The 20,666-nt window shown below is 43.0% G+C and overlaps 1 protein-coding gene across 1 annotated transcript in view; it reads right to left on the reverse strand.

Moving 5' to 3' along the window:
* Positions 1-20,666, reverse strand: part of PTPRS (protein tyrosine phosphatase receptor type S) — a 307,849-nt gene that overhangs the window by 194,541 nt on the left and 92,642 nt on the right. The window contains 1 exon segment of the mRNA XM_030218889.1: positions 13,369-13,535. Coding sequence (XP_030074749.1) covers positions 13,369-13,456 — 88 coding nt within the window. The 5' untranslated portion in view covers positions 13,457-13,535.

Consider the following 20,666-nt stretch of genomic DNA (forward strand, 5'->3'; position numbering starts at 1 on the left):
CCAGTGAGAAGTAAATTGCAATAGACAAGCGAGAGGTGACAAGGGTGTGGATAAGGGTTCTGGCAGCATATTCAGAAAGGAAGGGGCGAATTTTGCTAATATTGTAGATAAAGAAACGACAGGTTTTGGCGATCTGTTGAATATGCGCAGAGAAGGAGAGAGGAATCAAAGATGACTCCAAGGTTACGAGCCGAGGAGACAGGGAGGATGTGAGAGTGGGTTTAGGGGGAAAAATGAGAATAATGTAAATAATAATAATGTAATAGATGTAAAGGGTGCACATATTGTGCATATGCAATAGAAACACAGTGTATAGAAATTCCCAATCGGAAGAGCCAGAGGAAGTTTCAATTACAATCCTCAACAAATTGTGAGTGTGCATTTGTAATTTATGCTATCAAATGTCCCTGCGACCTATTTTACATAGGACAAACTGTTAAAAAAGTAAAGTATAGAATAGCCCAACATCTTAGTAATATAAGATTACAGAAGGTGGAAACCTCCTTAATCAAACATTGGCTCATAAAAAATCACACTATAGAAGAAGTTAGATTTGTAGTGTTGAAACAAATGGATTTGAGCAGGGGAGGAAATGTCCTACAAAGAATGATGCAGATAGAACAGCGGTTGATAAATGAATGGAGAACAGTGACTCCTATGGGACTAAACAAAGAAGTAGAATGGGTGGGACTATAAATGGGGTATTTATTTATTTATTTATTTATTTTATTTCATTTGTAGCCCGCATTTTCCCACCTTTTTGCAGGTTCAAAGTGGCTTACAATGTATTGTTCTTGGTGGTAGTGGATTAGAACATAGTTACTTATTGTTACATAGAGAATTAGAGTAACATGGTAAAAGTTTAAAACAAACAGATATTATAAAATAATTACATATTGTTGCACTGAGATTTTGAGAAACATAGTAGAAGTTTAGAACAAACAGATATTATAAAAAAAGGAGACGCGTGCATTTATATTTGTAGCGATCATGATCTGTGTTTGATATCGATTGCGCATGAGTAGCGTTAGCAAGAAGGCAGACGACATTTCCTGAAGACCGAAGAGCAGACCACTCTGGCAAAAGCCACAGAATAAAGTATAAACAAGCAGTAAGGTAGGCAGATACGTATTTAGAGAACATCATAGAGACTGTGGAGGGTATAAAATGTAGATACGTATCTGCCTACCTTATTATTATGTTTAGAGTCGAAGCCCCTGAAGACGTTAAGAGCGAAACACGTAGAGCCTTGACAAATTGACTAAGAGTTACAAGTGTGAATGGAAACAAGCTGACTTAACCGCTAAGATCAGTGGCAAAGAAGAAAAGATTTAAACAGCGAGGAGAGGGACTTGTACTGGAAATGTGTAAGGCATAAACACGATGGAGTACCCGATGCACCATAAATTGGACTAATAAGAAAACATCTAACAGATAAGTGGATTTAGATCAAGAAGAAGATACAAGATGGCGTTTATTTAATAGACATTGGACTTGTTATTAACGTATAGGATATATACATCCATTTGTGAAATTAAGTACGGTGGATGGAAAAAGATGGATAAGAAATCTTGAGATATGAGGAAAAATATGTACTATACTGGTGAAAAAGAGCTCTGTCAAGAGAAATTGGATGAGTGTATGAGTGATAAGTGTGAAAGACAAAGAGGCGCGGAGCACTATTGTAGTGAATAAATGTTAAGGGTAAGAAATATATATATACACACACATATATATACATAAAAAAGTGTGGAACTGTTACAATGAATATGGCATGAGATATATTTGCATGTAGTGTCTCCATTGTATACAAATAGATCTCATGTATATTAACATTGTAACATAGTAGATGACGGCAGAAAAAGACATGCACGGTCCATCCTGAAAACACGACTGGGTATTGGCTCTTGAGGATCGATATTGAACACTCCGGCATTAGGGCGACAAAAATGATTAAGGAGACAGAACTTTTCTCATAGGAGGAAAGGCTAGAGAGATGAGGGCTCTTCAGCGTGAAGAAGAGATGGCTGAGGAGAGATATGATAGAGGGCTACAAAAATTCTGACTAGAGTGTAAAGGGCAAACGGATATCATCTGTTTACTCTTTCAAAAACTACAAAGAACAGGAAATGTGCTATATAGGAGAAAATGTTTTTCACTTATACATTATTAGAACTCATTGCCAGAGGATGTGGAAAAAACAGTTAATGTAACTGGGTTTAAAAAAGGTATGGACAAATTCCTAGAAGTCCATAAACTGTTGAGGTAGACCTGGGGAAAACCACTGCTTATCCCTTGGGATTTGTAGCATGGAATCTTGCTACTTTTGGGGATTCTGCCAGGTACTTGTAACCTGGTTTGTTAGAAACAGGCTTCTGGGCTAGATGGCTGAGAAAGGAGCATAAGAAAAGGTTTGACTCCATAAACTACACATAGACCAAAATCCCCCATGACCTCTAGAACTGAGCACAGTACTTGAGGTTAGCTTTTACTAGTGATATAACCAGTAGGAGAAATATTGCTGTGGTATATTTCTCCTGGTTTGCTCAGGCAATCTGTTAGAATAAGTAAACCACGCTGCAAGAACCTCATGCAGCCTTGTGTCAAAGGCCTTTTCTCTCCAACCCCCTTTGGCAACTTCTTACAATGACTATTTTGCTTCTCCTTATTATGATTAAAAGAAAGTTTATGTTTCAGATTTGATCTATTTAAATAAAGATTGAATTATATCACTGGATCTCTGTGCATGCAAGGATTTAATTTAATTAACTGTTGGAGGAAGGTGACTCGAACCTTTATTCACTGTCCTTGAATAGAAGGGAGGAAGGGGGCAAATACATCACTACAATCAGCATCAGCAGCAGAGCCCAAGTTGCTATTGGGGAATCAACAGCACCTATAAACCAGAATGGCAGTTTTCTAGAAGAGGGTGTGGAATGAAGACAAGGAAATATTTGTCTTTTTGACTAATATTTGAGTTTTTGTAAGCTTCCAAAATTGTCTCTCTTTTCTATTTTTTTAAATACATATATCATCCGGATGGTGTTGGCCATGAATTTTCTGAAACCTTTTTTTTTTTTAATCCAATTGTGACCCTGGATTGATTTGTTCTATTTTGTGTCTGTATGTGTGTGTGTGGGAGGGTAGGGGGGGGGGGGGGGGATTGTGTCTAGTTCTTCTGAGATGATAATACATTATCATATTCAAGTATAATCTGATTACATTTTAAGTATTCATTCTCACCTTTAGATTGTTCTTGTGTGAGATTAAGTATTATTTATTTGTCATAGGTCGCCATTTTTACTGTTTGTATTTATTATTCTTGTATGATGTTATATCATTTTTATTCTTATTGCTTGTTTTTAACATTGCATTGTTATTCCTGGGTTTATTTTCAGCACCATTTCCAAGCATAAACTACAAATGGCTTATTATAAAACTTTCTGGAATTTATGCATGTAGAAGTAGATGTATAATACCAGTTTGTGTATACCCATGATCAGAGCTGGCATTCGATGGGATTTAGGTGGGGGGGGGGGGGGGGGGGGGGAGACAGGGCAGCTACCCTGGGCCCCACAGCTCCAGGGGGTCCCATGGTCCAGCTTCTCTTCCTACCACCGTCCAATATCTCCCTCCCTTCCTCTCACCTTCCTGGTCTACTTTGAAAAGCAGATCCCTTCACAGAGGGTCATCAGCACTGTAGCTAGTCTAATATACTGCCTGTGGCTGCCCCAAAGCGTTCCCTCTGTCGCGAGCTGCCCAAGCGGAAACAGGAAGTTCTGTCAGAAGGGGGCGGAATGTGGCACAGAGAAAGCTTCGGGGCAGTTGAAGACAGCATATTGGACTTGCTGCCATGCCAGCAACTCCCTGCGAAGGACTCTGTTTTTCAAAGCACACTGGGAAGGTGAGGGGAAGGAGACAATGAACCATGGTGGGGAGAACGGGAAGACATGCTGGAGCATAGGGACCCCATGGAGCTTTGTTTTAAGTTGGCCTAGGGGGAGGGGTGGAGATAGAGTTGGGATGGGATTTTCCCTTTCTTTTGGCTTTTCAAAAAAGTATGTATGTACATTTTTGTGTGTACAGAACAGTAAGTGTGTGTGGGCATTTTCAGTAGGTAGATTTTTGAAGGAAAAGTATAAGCATACTTTCCTTTGGAAAACAGGTATAACTTTTGTGCATACTGACTCTGCAGTTTAGACAGGCTGTTACAAAATGTTTCTACCTGTGTGTTGTATATATGGGACTTGCCCTGGAAACAATGGAAACAAATCCGAGAAAACAAACGGGCACGTAAGTAAGCAAATGCCAGTGCAGATATGGTGAGGGTGGGGGTGGGGGGCAGGGAAGGCAGGCAATAATATCTCATCTGTCCTATTTTTAGCAGGTATCATCCTGAATGCTTAAGTATTGAAGCCATGGTATAATGCCTTTTAATTTTATTTTCCATTTAATTCAGGGCCAGCCTAACTACTAAGCAGATTAGGTGTCTGCCTAGGGTGGCACCAGTGCGGCAATCACCGTCACTACAAGATTCAGTGCTGCCTATGCGGAGCCTTGAACATCTGGACCTGATCAAGATCTGTCTTTCCAAAACAGAACATGGCAGACCTTGAGCATGTACAGATGTTGAAGTCCCTGCACTGGCTGTGCTGACTCATTTGGTGCAGCAGTACTGAGCAGACTTGTAGGGGTGGTAAAGCGGCAGCAATGGAGTGCAACAAAGCATGAGATAGGCCCAGCAGAGAGAAGGGAAGAGAGGATATACTGGGACACATAGGAGGGGGAAGAAAAGAAAAGGGGATGGGACCTTGAGCTGTCCTGGAGGGTGGGGGGCATGGCTGAAGGGTCACCTAGGGCACAAGATACTCTTGGCTCAGCCATGATTTAATCTCTGAGGTATGGTTTTGCTCCCTATACTCCTTTTTATCCTGCTGTCAGACAGCTCTCATGTCACATATCACCTCCCACACAGATGCTTAGTCCTGCAATAATATTGCGCAGCCAGGAAAACAAGAGATTAATTTCCTACAACTTATTCCTTACTCCAATTTACTCTGCTCTTTAGCCAAGTGTCAACAATCACCAGAAAAACAACGGATATGGATTTAATTACACACTACGCCAAATCCAAGCTCAAGGAAAGTTACAAGTTCAGGTACTGCATATAATTCCCTGTTCCAGAGAGTTTACTATACTCGAAACAATGGAGGGTGAAGTGACTTGCTCAAAGTCATAAACAGCGTCAATGGGACCAGTGGGATTTGAACCCTGGCTGTCTTTATTCTCAGCCCATTGTTGTAACATAAGGCCACTCCTCCATACCAAAATGATGTGTTATGCCTTCCTTGCAGCCCAAAAGAGCACAGCTGCTTTAAGAGAGAATGCAGTGCCTGGTCTATCTGTGCTGTAAGGAGCCCACCACATTAAATCAATCCCAACAACCATCAGACAAACAATCAGACTGGCTTAAATCGCAATGGCAAAAGACAGATGAAGATTTGTCAATTCCAGTATTGTATATCACTTTATTATCAAATGATGCGAGTGAGGGTGTTGTACAACTCAAGGGGGCTGGGAAGACATCTTAAATAGCAACATTACATTTTACGGTTCTAAGCCGCAATATCCCCAAAGAGTTCTCTGTGTTGCAATATCTGACGGCAAAACCCTGGAAATACATTTGTTTAAAATCACAATTGAAATTATAATCATGACAATCTAAAAGAAATCATAAAAATACGTTTTAAGAGATTTTCAAATGCAGAATAAATTCCACCAATGCGATAACTGATAGGAGAACATACCGCGTTGAATAAAGTTTTACATATCACGCCCTTTGGGCTGGGCAGTTGTAAAAAAAGGAGGCAATCTGTTACCTAAGGCAATATTCCTAACTGATAATTGCAATAAACTCCCCAAATACAATGGAGCATAACACTGAAGATTTGAAAAAGTCATAGAACAAAGTTTAACCAAAACCTGAGCCCTAACCAGGAACCACTGGAGCTTCCTCAGCAACGGAAAAGCTCACACATACCTGGAAGAATGGTAGATTAAATGTGCCGCAGTATTCTGCAATGTCTGAAGTTTTCTAAGAAAACCCTCATTTAGGCCCACATACAAGACATCACAGTAATTCAAATGAGATAGAACAAGAGATTGTACCAATAACCTATAGGCAGAATGATTAAAAAGAGATCTTATCCTTCTCAGTTATATACTGTTAGCAATACTTTGCTTATAATGTATATTGCCCCAAGACTCCATCATATTTAACTGCCTAGATGTGGTTGGCATGATGGAAAATTGCCAACCAGTGTTTAAGCATGAACTACTATAACCTGCACAGAGTGGCGGATGCAGCTCTGCCTTGTTGGGCAGAATGTATTGACTGTGCATGTTTTTATCTGCTGTCATCTACTGTGTTACTGTGTAGTTGAATGCTGACAGAGGTCATGTCTGAGAAAGTAATCTATGTAATTTTAAAAACTCATGGATGTGATTTTTAGGTAATTCTTACACACTGGCCCTAGATTAACAGCACCACATCAACTCTAGCTTCTTGAACAACATTTATGTAGGGTTTAACTTGTAGGCAAAAAGAAGGTGGAAGAGGGGAAAGGGGTAGGAGCAACAGGAGAAGAGGGGCTGAATTGTACTAAGTGGATTTCTTATTTCAACAATATTGATTTTTTTTGGGGGGGGTTGCGCTATTTTTGAGATTGAACTTATATGTGGGATCTTTTATGTTATATATAGAAGCTATAGTGTATATTGACAATTAATTGACCTATTGAATAACTGAGATCCAAGGGTTTTGGTTTGGATTTCCCCCTGGTTAACAGGTTAGAAACCAGTGATAATATCAGACTTGGATAGGGACGACAGTCAGATTTCAAGAGAGGATCCCTGAGTTTTGAGGTTTCTTTTTTGTATACATTAAGTTTTAATTTGTAATTTACACACTCTAGAGTGATTACAAATTTGATTGGTTTGTGTAGTTTCTGCTGGGGTTTCCATGGGAAATCTACAGAAGAAATGCACCTTGATATTTGCTTTTTATGACACTTAATAGTTATGTTATTTTGCATACAATAGACCTGATCCTTAAAATAACTTTGTATTTTGAGAGGAGCTGCCCTAGGATGGCTTGGCCTAACAAAAGGAGGAAGGCAGAAGAGATACAGACCCAAGGAAGAGTCTGGTGAGAAGAACCAGTCTAATTTTTTACTTTCCATCAGAAGATGAATAAGACTAACACAGTGCATCCCCAGTGAATTCCCAATACCAGAAAGGAGGGTTTTGAGCAATGTTCTTTAGGTAACTTATCTTTTGGGGAGAAGATATTTTCCCATCTTGTTTCTCCTAAAGGCAGCATTTTTCAGGAATATTTGGGGATTATTCCTATTGAAGTTCCAGGGGAACTGACACTGAATGAACTTGGTCAAGTTCAGGGAAGCTACTGTGAATTTTGGAGGATATTTCTGTGAGCATGTCTTGTAAGAGAGTTGAGAGGAATCTGAGGAACCCAGTGAAAAGAAGAAACAGAGGAGGCATTCACCAAGGATCCCAAAAGTGGAATTAAGCAGAGAGGAGGGACCCTCCAGGTGCCATGACAGTAAAGAGTAAAAAAGGTTATTAGAGATTTCAACTGAAACCTGCTACTTTTCATTTCAAGTGCCTTTCTGTGTTTTGTACCAGGGAAGCCAGGGTTCAAATCTCATCGATGCTCCTTGTGATCTCGGGCAAGTCATTAGGGGCCCTTTTACTAAAGGGTTAGCGCACGATAACATGCTTGCTGCGCGCCAACCTGGAACTACTGATGGGCTACCGCAGCTTAGGAAAAGAACCCCTTAAACTTCCACTGCCTCAGATACAAACATAAGGGGCAATTCTATAACTTGGTGCCTCCAGTTAGTCACGCTGATGCTGCGCACTTAGCGCCAATTCTATAATGGCACCTGTGCGACAAAATGTTTTTACAGAATACTAATATAAACCTGAGCTGACATGCCTAAATGTAGGCATGACCATTTACGCCAGGCCAATGGTAGATGGAAAGGAGCACGTCTAAGTGCAACTTGCAAAGTGTGTAACTTATAGCATTTTTATTATCAACTGGATTCTATATATATGACACCCAAAATTCTGCGCCGAAATTTGGCACGCATCGGGCGTATTCCATAAATGTGCACGCAACTTAACTGACAAATGAGCAAGTTAATTGGCAATAATTGGGAGCTAACAATTATTGTGCCAATTGGAAACAATTTAAATTTATGCATGCGTCATCCTAGTCGGTATTCTATAAAGATGCTGGTTTGGCTGATGGAATTTAAGGTTAATTTAGATAAAACAGAAATCTTAAGGGTCACCACTAAACAATCTGAGGAATGTATAATGCAAAAACTTTTTTAATTTAAATGGACTGCCAGGAATCAATACTTAAAGGTCCAGATCACCTGGGATTTATAGCAGTTATACTCTCAAAATTATGATACTATATTCCGACAAATTCGTTCTGATCTGATTAAATGGAAAAGTACTTGGCTTTCTTGGTGGGGCGCATTGCTGCTCTTAAGATGAACTTTTTACCTTGCCTCCTGTTTTTGTTTCAAACTCTGTCTTTGACAGTCCCAACAGGGGGTGCTGTTGAGTATTCAGCGGATTTTACTCGATTTATATGGGGGGAGGGGCTAAGTTTCCACAATTAGCGAAAGCAGTTCTGTGGCAGGGCTGGAACTGGGAGGGAAGACTATTCCTAATCTGTTATGGTACTACAGGGCTGCTCAACTTCAGCAATTACTGGAACCTTTAAAGGTGGGGTACTGTTAGAGCAGGAGCTTTTCCATTTTCCCCTTTTAGACATTTGTTATGGCTTTAGAGTATTCCAAAGGAATATCTAAGGAAATCTCTAATCCTTTCATGACACATCTGTTAAGGATATGGGAGACAGTGAAATCGGGCAGGAGGTTCAAGAGGTCCTCCATGGTGCCCCTCCGATATGAACTGCTGTTTCAAGTTGGAAAGGAGGGTGGTGTTTTTGCTAGTTTGGGAGAGAGCTGGGTTAATATGATTCTGACAATTTTTAGATGCAGGAGAACTCTGTACTTTTGAGGAATTTAAAAGTACGTTTAATCTTCTTCCGGGAGATATATTTCCTTATTTGCAAGTGAAGCATTATATAAGTGGCCAGGGTTGGCTGACAGATGATCCAGATGAAACAGAACATCTTGAAAATCTATGGATTGCCTTAGGGAAACTTAGGAGTTCTATATCTATATTATATAGGTTTCTTAGTGGGTAGGCCTTTGTGAAATGTAAGTTTATGTTTCATTGGGAAGATGACTTGGGCACTGAGCTTACTTGGACTGAGTGGAAAAGGGTATTTCATGAAGTTAAAAAGTCTTCAATATGTGTGCTCATAAAAGAGAATGCCTATAAGGTACCTGTTGGTACTATACACTAGTTAAACTTAAAGCTATGTTTCCTGATTTAGCTACTGATGTATGTTAGAGATGTTTGGAAGAAAAAGGGTCTTTTTATCATATAGTAACATAGTAAGTGACAGCAGAAAAAGACCTGTATGGTCCATCCAGTCTGCCCAACAAGATAAACTCATATGTGCTACTTTACATGTATACCTGACCTTGATTTGTATCTGTCATTTTCAGGGCACAGACTGTAGAACTCTGTCCAGCACTAGCCCCGCCTCCCAACCATCGGTGCTGCCATCAATATCAAGAAACGCATAACTAGCTTCACACTATAAACAAATAAAAATTACATTGTGTCTGCAGGGAAAACTCCCAATGTCTAACCAGGAGCCTCATCATAAGTCCGTTTAAAAATAAAGTTTTAAGCTGAGTTTTAAAACCTTCAAGAGATAATTATCCTCGAATGGCACTAGAAGATCATTCCATTGAAAACAGGCTGTAAAGAAAAAAAGCACAACATTGGGCAGACTGGATTGCCATCATTTACTGTGTTACTGTGTGTTTGTGTCTAGTTGACTCTGGCTTGGCATTTCTACAGAAAAGGAAGTACCAAGTGGTGATCATTCAAAGACGTAAAACTCTGCCAGGATCATACAGTGTTACCAAATTTGCCAAATAACGAGGGGTTCCCAATCACAAGCCCTTAAAAGTTAAAACCAAAAGCTTAAATAAAACCCTAAAGTGAACAGGTAACCAAAGAAACTTCTTATGCACATTAACTTCCAATTTTGATGATTTTGACGTGCGTAAGTGAAGCATAAGTTGTAGGAACCAGGTTATAGAATATTTTCAGACTGTGAACCCCTTTAAGGACAGTGAAATACCTACTGAATCTAAATGTAACTCACCCAAGCTACTACTGAAAAGCCTGAGCCAAATCTAAACTCCCTTTTTCACCTTGTTTAAACGCTTCCTTAACCAACAGCTTTTCAGACTCTACTTACTGCTGTTTTTGTACATACCTTATGTTGGTGTTTCACCTAAGTGAAGCGTTTTAATAAAATATCCTCAGGAGTGGACTGACATTCTTTTGGAGTGCGTTTGAGTTCATTGTTTTAAGTCAACCGGTGCAGAGAGTTTGGTAGGTAGATACTATGAAGGGGTGAAAAAAAAATTCTGGGCCTGACTCTTTTCAGTTTCTGGTGGACATATAGAACTAGGACTTGGGGGGATATTCTCTAGTGGATTTTAAAACCAACTTGCGGAGTGGCCCCACACTGATGGAAAGTGCACAACTCCGAGAACTTCATTATAAGTTTCTCCTCCATACGTATATCCATCCCTCTTGAGAAAAGAATACGGGATTCTCTACTGATGGGAAATGTCCTAAATGTGGGACCTTGAATTTGGGCGTTGACCCCATATAGAAACCTGTTGGACCTTATGGATGATGTGGTGGCATAGATCCATGTTTCGGCTCTCTTTTTGCATAAGACGTGTCTGATTGCCAAGCGACATATATTGTTACAGTGGATACAAAGCTCTCCACCTGCATTGATTCTCTGGTGTAATCACATACAAAAACTATTGAGAACGGAGAGCAGAATTCATTCATGGGAGGAAGACCTTCGATAATATCAGATGCTTACCCCATTTACTCTACCAAGCTCGGGCAGACCAGACCCAGATGGTCCTCCTGTTGATTGATGCTGAAAAAGCCTTTGGTAGGGTGTACTGGTCTTTTATGTTTTTGGTACTGGATAAAATGTGTATTATAGGCCAGTATTTGACACGGATAAGGCTCCCATATGTACATCCCCGGGCTAGCCTGCATATAAATGGATCCTACACTGAGCTCTATCATGGTATTTGCTAGGGCTATGCAGTCTCCCCGCTTCTTTTTGCTATAGCTATAGAGCCATTGGCATAGAGGGTGAGAATGGCTGATGACATCAGGGGTCTTGCTAGTGGGTATTCAGAGCACAAGATTATGCTATTTACGGATGATATTTTGTTCACACTGACTGAACCTGAGGGATCCCTCGCACAAGTTAGGGAGGCTCTGTCGTACTACAGGGCGGTCTCTGGATTTAAAGTGAATGGAGAAGATGTCTGTAGAAACTATGGGACCCCTATCTATGCAGTTTAACAATGCAGATACGAACTGCTTTACTGAATACCTTAGAGTTATGATGGCTGTATTTTGGAGGGAATAAGAAACATGATGTAGTTATTGTAGGAGATGAGATAAGAAGATTGTGTAAGCAGTAGACTTGTGGAAATAAGGGTGAGATTTGGGGGAGGGGGGGGGAGAAAGCTTGTTGACAGCTGATTATATGTTTGTTTGTTTGTTTTTTAACATTCTTGTTTGATTTTGTTACGTGTTATTTTTCAAACTGATGATAACATTATATAAATATATTTCAAAATAAGTCAACCAGTGATGGCCTCTGAAACATCTGCCTTCCCTCCGTCAACCAGAACCCCTTACATTGTGTTTATCTATTATTTTTGTGTACCCTTTGCGACAATCCTCACATCAGCAAGACAGGGGCTACAGACAATGGTTTTACCTTTGCATCTTTGGGCAGATGATCAAAAGCCCCGTGCGGTTCCAAATTGCGCTCTAAAAATAGCGCTGGAACAGCGCAGGCTTTACCACCCCTATGATCAGAGATAATTGCATGCAAATTTAAGAATGCAATTCTCTCTGATCATGGGGTAGAAGTGCGAGAGGATTGTGCCTGAACTTGACAATCCTCCCTCATTTGTTTGACAGGTCTGGGCTGTCAGAAGCCCAGACCTGTCAAACACAGGGGCTGGAGGTCCATGGGACCACCAGACCCAACTATCTCCACCCCAAGCCAAGTGAAACAGGGGCTGGAGGTCCAGCGGACCTCCGGTCCCTCCGACCCCCCCCCCCCGACACAAGTTCGGGGGGCTGAAGATCCAGGGGGTCTCCAGCCCACCTAACTCCCCTGACACTAGTTCGAGGGGGCTGGAGAGGCAGGGGGTCTACAGCACCCCAAAACCACCACCCCCAGCATCCCTCAGATGTCCCTGGTGGCCCAGTGGGTCGCGGGTCAATTCCCTCCCCCCCCCCACCTGGTCTAGCGGCTCTTCCTCGCCCTTCTACCTTCAGTTGGATGAGGGAGGTGGCCTCCCTGCTCTTTCATTGGTGCCGCTGCCCAGCTGTGCCCAGTGCATCCATTTTCCAGGTGGCACGGATGCAACAGGTGGGAAGCCACCTCCCTCCCTCCTAAAACTGAAGGTAGGGGGGTGGGGAAGGGGCGCTAGACCATCAGGTGGTGGGAGGGGATTGATCTACAGCCAACTGGGCCACCAGAGACATCTGAGGGATGCTGGGGGAAGGGGTTAGGGGGGATGGACACCCACCGGACCTCCAGCCCCCTGTCGCTCGGGGGGATGGGACAGGTCGGGGTTCCTGCGGGGGGCTGCTGCATTAGCATGAATGAGGACATTCTAGCATGCAAATGCATGCTGGACAGGGCTCACCATTCCTCCCCAATGGTCTGCAAACCCTAACGCCAGCTCCAAGTTGGAGTAAGGATTGCTGCAGCCAGCGGGCCAATCTTTGGTGCGCTGGTCGCTGATCATTGGGGATGAATAGGTTTAGCATGCATTTGCATGATACTTGCACTGAGCCTTGTTTTGCATGCATTTACATGCTAGTTGCGTTCAGAGCCCGCAAGTGCATTGTTTCACACTCTCAGGGGCTCTGATCATGGGGCGGTAGCAAACACAGGCGGTGCTAACAGCTTCTAGCGCCTGCGTTTGCTTCTGATCATCAGCCTACTTGAGTGTAGTTCGCTGAGTAAGGTGCTCAAGCAGGTGAGTACAATGATGAATTTGCACACCTTCTAAAAGCAAAGTAAATTAAAATAAATAAATAAATAAAGTTCCTTACTTTCAGCTCTACAGTCCACCAGGAGCAACAGGAAAAGGGTCATGAGTAATAAAAGGGAAGCCATTCCCGAGCTGCAGGGGATCAGCATCCTTGGCACCAATCTCTGACCTCAGCCAGGCCTCTGTTCAGCAAGACCTGCTGAGCAATGGAAGTGGCAGCTTCAGTGTCTGCAGAGAGAAAAATTAAGAAAGAATTAAACATAACAGATGGACAAGGCATGCTCTAGAAGCAGAAAGGATGTCATAGAGCTAGCACTCTATAAAACAAGCAGCAATTCTGTGAAAAAAGAAAAATACTGGTTTATAGGTCATGGTGTGTAAATCAGACCACAGTAAGAATGATCCAAAATCAATGCTGTGTGGAGCGGCTGCCCGTGGGGAATGCAGGGTCATGTGCAAAGACTCACTGAGGGACCTCATTTGCATAAATCAGTAGGGGCTGAAAACCAGGACAGAAAAGAGAGGCTAATTACAAAGCACATGATTATCCAATGGTAGAGCTGGCCCTGCTTATATTACACAACTTTTTGAGATGAAAGAAAGGATCCCTATTTGATCTTGAAAACTAAAGTACATCTTTTCTACATTGCAGGATCATTGGAAAATTCAAATAATAGGATGTTTAAAAAAAATAAAACATAGGTGTTGTGCAGCTCCTAGAATTCAATTACATAAACTATCAAAAAGCATAAAAAATACGGTGTAAATCTTTCTTTGTGGTATGAAAGACTTGTATTCAAAGGGATACTGGTAAGAGCACAGGACCTCACATACGTATCAGGTGGACTATTGGGAGAGGAAATACTCAAATAGAAAAAAAATACTCAAATAGGAAAAAAAAAAAAAAAAGAATGAACCCAAAACAAGATATACTACCACCCCCCTGAAACAGACTGCTGTTTCATATTTTGAGACAGTCTTTTGTTTTAGATTTCTGCCCTACCCATTATAAAAATTACCACTGGGGTCCAAAGCATTTGAATACTGATGGTTACTGCAGGGCATTTTGACATGGTCACCAAGTCCCTGAGGGTATACAGCAAGAGACTAGTGTGTGATACACCATTCAACAGGAGATCATGACTCTGAAAGTTCCAACTTTGCCTAAGAAATGTCCCATAAAACAGTTTTCTTGCATGCGTAACCCCAAACTACTACAGATTTTGCACCTTAAAAGATTTAAGACTTCCTCCTCTTGCCCTGCCCCACCATCACGTACTGATGAATATACAAATCTATGCCTGCAGCAGAAAAAGTGATTTCGTACTTAGATCTGTTAACCGCTGCAAAGAAGGGCAAAAATACTTTCCATCACCCAACTATGACTTGCCAGCTGGAATATCAACTGCCAACTCCAAGTACCTAAAAGCCAGTACAATTTTTGAGATGTCCACATGAATTGGACAGATCTTCAGACAGTGGATCATTCAGCTGAGAATGCAGGCAAAGAATGTCATAATCCGTGGTCTCACAAAGCGACTACCTGGTGAACTAGTTTGTTCCATTACTGATTAAAATATTCATTTTTTGTTCTGGAGTAGACCTTGGCAAATAATAGCATCAAAATAAACTGTGCTCTACTGTGACTTACAACCACTTAGGCCCCCCTCCCAACCCTACCTCCATTAAAACCATATCTATTGCTCATCTACAAAGTAGGGGCGTAGCCAGACCTTGAGGTAAGAGGGGGCCAAAGTGGGGGGGGGGGCACATTTTGGTTGCCGCCCTGCTGCCCCCCTCCGCCACCCACTGCCGCTGAGGTAACATCTTGGCTGGCAGGGGTCCCCAACCCCTGCCAGCTGAAGAACCGCCGCCACAAATGCCTTAGGTGGCGGGGGTCCCCAACCCCTGTCAGCTGAAGACTTAGTCTAGTGCTGGTCTCCAGTGCCGCTGCATTGCCTGCCCTGCCCTCTCTTCCCCTCACGCCTGGCATGCTCCTTTTAGTGAAACACTCAATTTCACTAAAAGGAGCGTGCCCGACATGAGGGAAAGAGACAGCAGGGCAGGCAATGCAGTGGCGCTGCCGTAGACCAGCGCTGGATGAAGTCTTCAGCCTGGTGGTCATTGGGGATCCCTGCCAGCCAATCAGGGGCCCAGAGCAAATTGGGGGGCCCAGGCCCCCTTAGCCCCACCTAGCTACGCCACTGCTACAAAGTACAGCACTGTTCAAAGCCATTGAGGGAATTTGCTCTTGGTGTGCTGTGATGCTTGGGTCTCCACATATTATATAGGATATTCAAGTTCAAGCTTGTTTTAGTTTTGATGTACAGTCTATCAGAATGTCGGTTAATGGTTTACATTACAATCTATAAGAATACATTAATTGTAGCTAAGGGTGAGGGGTAGCTGTTGGTAGCTACCTGGAAATTTCATAAGGAATGTGCGCGAGGCCTTCCTGAGCACAGGTGGAGGAAAATGAATGTACATCAAATTCAAGAAGAGCTACGATGAACTCCAAATGGAAGCTATGTAAGAACTGTAAGTCCTGTATACTGAGAAAGATTAAACCCATGGAAATGTTTTGCTTTCTATTTGATGTGCTCACCTACATTGGATTTTAGCAGAACTTCAAACCAGCAAGGATGTAACATAATATTTCAGCTTTAATACACAGGCCCCACCTTAAAAACATCTAATGTTTTCAAACAGCAATTTGTGGCCTGATACGAAGAGCAATGATCTGCATTATTTGTCTAAGTGGAACTGAAAACACACACCCACATGAGAAACTGTTCACTACCGTGTTTTCTTTTTTTAACCTTTTTTGTTTGCTTGTTTTTAACATAAAGAGGGCAATAATCAAAGACATTTCTGCAAGTGAAAAAAAAAATGCTCTTTTAACTGCAGAAATGGGCTTTTTCATTATTGTTCAACCTACAAGTGGATGAAAGCATGTGGGTAGGTCAATAAACATGACTATTTTTATACGGGTATTTTAGGAAGCATTGCAATACAAGCAGTTTTGTCTTGCAAAAAGCCCACATGAAAATCGGGTCCAGATCTGTGCAATTACATTTTTGCAATGACATAAATAAAGTGTGTGCGTACCTTTTCTTGAATTATTGTGGCAGATCGCACAGATGAAATCTACCCTGGGGATTTTAACAAATTATGGGCAGATTGGTTATCTAATCTGAAGAATTTTGTGCCTAACAACCATTAAAAGCAAAAGTTAAACTTGTTGGAACATCCCCAGCTCTTAAGGGAAGGCAGGCACACTGCTAACGCAAAGCAATGATTGCTAGGGCACTAACAGCACAGTCATCAATGTGGAATAATGCAGTTAGAGGTGAAGCCACCCACTCTGCATTATCTGCCAAACAGCATTTAACATAACTCCTGCATTATTTTGAAGGTGTGGTTCCCACCCATTCCCCTCCAACTGCATGCTCCCTAATAGCAATTTTCAGGTGAGGTGTTTAATGTGGCAATTGGCGAACATTAACAGTTAACCTCAGGGGCGTAGCCAGACTTCAGCGGGAGGGGGGGTCCAGAGCCCGAGGTGAGGGGGCACATTTTAGCCCCCCCCCAGCGCCACTGCCCTCCCCAGCCATTATTGACCCCCCCCCCGCCATTGCTGCCCCCTGCCACCCCCGCCAACTTTGACGACCCCTGCCGATGACCCTCTCGACCCCCCCTCCCGCCGCCGCCTACCTTTGCTGGCGGGGGGGACCTCAATCCCCGTCAGCCGAGGAGGTCCTCTTCTTCCTGCGAAGGCTTTGTTCTGTTTCTGACGTCCTGCACGTTGTACGTACGTGCAGGACGTCAGAAACAGAACAAAGCCTTCGCGGGAAGAAGAGGACCTCTTCGGCTGGCGGGGATTGGGGTCCCCCGCCAGCAAAGGTAGGCGGCGGCGGCGACTGCGGGGGAGGGTTGGCGGCGGGAGGGGGGTCTAGAGGGTCGTCAGCAATGGGGGCCAGGGCCAAGTAGCTATGCCACTGGTTAACATGTGTTGAAAGCTGTGTTACAAATAGGGTTGCCAACGTTTTGACAGAGAAAAACCCAACACCTGCCCTGCGTCATGCCCCTCCTTTGCCCCACTTATACCCGTCCCTTGTCCTGCCCCATTGCTACACCCTAAATCTCTTGCTAAACTTATTGTCACAGCCTTCCTCCACCTCTCTATAACCAACTGTCCCAGTGTCTCTCTTCTGCATTTCTCTTTTCCTGTCTTTGCAGGATCCTCTCTTCATTTATTCTCTCTCCATGTTCACTGTCAAAAAACACCTAGCACCTGCCTGCGGCTACCCCTGCAGTCACTTAAGAGGGTCTACCCCCAGCATAGCTCAGGTCCGCCTGCACCTGCCGCTTGTGCTCTACCCTAGCACTCTCCTCCCACCAACTGGGTCCCAACCATCTCTGGGCAGGTCTCCTGCTCTCAAATTGTCCCCAGTGATTTCTAGGTTACTGGGGGCCACACTCCCAGTGGTCCCACAGTTCCTAGAAAGCACTCACAGACCCAACACACAAACCAACAGGATTCGTAGTCAGTCCAGACAAGCAGAGCCAATAAACATTTATTTTCATAAAAATATTGAACTATAACAACAGAAAATAATAGGCAAATAGGTAACTGAATAAGGAGCAATTATAAAACTATGTAAAGATGTTATCACTACCTGGATAGTGCCTGGAAAGTACAGGAAATATAGTTGCTCACAGGGTCTAAATAAAGAGGTCTTTCTCTCTCTACTTCCAAACAGACTGGGGAAAAAGCCAGTACAACCTGACTGAATTTGAGCTCCTGCTCCAATTAGAGCCCAAAACAACATTTTTAAAAAGTTGATTTAGTAGTCACCTCCCTGTGAAGCCCCTAAGACAGAGAAGAGATTACACCTCAAATCACACCTACCAAAAGTGGGGTGGGGGTGAGATAGGGAAAGGAGGAGGGATTATGTAATTCATTGCAGAGATCTGAGCAGGCAATACAAACAAACAACTCCCCTGTGATAAAGCTGGAAGCATTTAAATTTAGCACAGTGGACACAAGAGACTGTAGAAAGTGCCCTGCTTTGTCAGGGACAGCTTTTAATAACAATAATAATAAAAAAAAAAGTCAAGGGTGGAAATAGAAGTGATGAGGAAGGAAATAGGTGACATTACTGCTTCAATGGTAATGCTCTCTCTGAAGCAGATGACCGAGGAGGAGAGCATCAGAGTGTTATCAGAGACTTGTCAAGTTTGATCCTGGGAGCTATCATTCAGGACTTTCTGTGGAGCAAAGAGTAGCGGGAGTCAAATGACCACTTGCACCATTCTTACAGACCAGCAGATTCCATAGTAAGAGACTGGCCAAGCACTTTTTCACATTATGGGTAGCAGTACTGACTGGCTATGTGACAGCTCTGCAACCCCCCCCCCCCCCCTGCTCTCCTTTAATCTCTCAGCATCCAATCTCTGTTTCTGACAGCTCTCCATTCACACTGGTTCTAAGCTCCCTGGGGCTGGAAACTTCCAAACAGCATCAACCATGTGGCTACATGGTACTATGCAGTGCTTTTTTTGTGCCGGTACGCAACGGTACGGCGTACCGGCACCTTTTTTTTTCCTCCCCCCACCCCGTGAGTCCATGTCCCACACGCAGTGCCAGCCCCCATTTCCGGCCGCTGCTGCTTCTCCTGTTGAGCAGCAGCGGCCGCTACACAAAGAAAAAGATTTTTTTAAAAACTTCAAACCTGGCTGAAACGCGGCACCCCGGCACTGTAGACAGCCATTAGGCATTGGCTGTTGCCCCGCAGCCACTCCTCCTCTTGCCTCTACGTCACTGCCCCTGGAGGAAGACCCCGGAGGAGCGCAGTGACGTAGAGGCAAGAGGAGGAGCGGCTGCGGGGCAACAGCCAATGCCTAATGGCTGTCTACAGTGCCGTGGTGCCGCGTTTCAGCAAGGTTTCAAATTTTTTTTGTTAATCTTCTTTTTCTTTGTCTAGCGGCCGCTGCTCTCAACAGGAGAAGCAGCAGCGGCCGGAAATAGGGGCTGGTGCCGCGTGCGTTCGCGCCAAACTTGGCAGGGAGAGGGAATCCAACAGAGGGAAGGATTGGGGAGAGAGAGAAAGAGGGAAAACAACAGAGGGAAGGATTGGGGAGAGAGAGAAAGAGGGAAACCAACAGAGGGAAGAATTGGGGGGAGAGAGAGAGAGAGAGGGAAACCAACAGAGGGAAGGATTGGGGAGAGAGGGAAAACAACAGAGGGAAGGATTGGGGAGAGAGAGAGAGGGAAAACAACAGAGGGAAGGATTGGGGAGAGAGAGAGGGAAAACAACAGAGGGAAGGATTGGGGAGAGAGAGAGGGAAAACAACAGAGGGAAGGATTGGGGAGAGAGGAGAAAAACAGATGGAAGGATTGGGGGGAGAGAGAGGGAAAACGGAAGGATAGGGAGAGAAAGAGGGAAGACGCTGGATGGAAGAATGCAGAAAGAAATAGGGGAGACACTGGAAGGATGGGGAGAGAAAGCAGAGCTGCTGGATGGAAAAGGGGAATAGAGAAAGACTGGAGAATAAGAGGAAGGGGCATGGGGAGAACAAGGGTGAGGAAAAGATGAAAAGCCACAGGTAGATGAAGGAAATTAAAGAATGGATAGTAAGAATGAATTAAATCTGGACAGAGAGAGAGCCTGAAAAATATTGAAGAAAGCAAAGAAAAAGGAGACAAAAATGACAAATGGCACAGAAGAGTTAAGCGAAAACAAAGGAAAGGAGAATCACAGACTGGGACCAATATGGAAAGAAAAACAGTCACCAGACAACAAAGGTAGAAAAAAATCATTTTATTTTCATTTTAGTGTTTGTAATATGTCCAATTTGAGAATTTACATTGGCTGTCTTATTTTGCACTGGGTATACTACTACTACTACTTAGCAAATCACGTTATTTTTGTCTCCTATAGTACTGTAATATTTTCAATGATGTCTGTTTATATGCGCCATGGCTGGTATAGGGGGTGTGGTTAATGTGGGTGTGGCTATCATAGGGGTGGAGCCATATGTGGTGACCCTGCCCATAATGAGTACCGGCACCTTTTTTTCTACAAAAAAAGCACTGGTACTATGGCCACCAATGGTGCTTTTATTCTTTTTTATTATTTACCAAATATTTATTGCAAGTACAACTTGATTAAGAAAAAAAAACCCAGACAAAATTCCCTATTTATGAAATACAAATAAATTGAAGAAAAAGAATGAAGGAAAAAAAACAAAAGGAACTTATACCTGTCCTCTTTAGACCTCTATATTAGTGGAGCGTATTCACAGCTTTGTTTGGAGAAAACCAAATGAGGAAAAAATTACAGTATAGCATATATA

This window comes from Microcaecilia unicolor, chromosome 11, assembly GCF_901765095.1.
Source record: "Microcaecilia unicolor chromosome 11, aMicUni1.1, whole genome shotgun sequence".
NCBI classification, from domain to species: domain Eukaryota; kingdom Metazoa; phylum Chordata; class Amphibia; order Gymnophiona; family Siphonopidae; genus Microcaecilia; species Microcaecilia unicolor.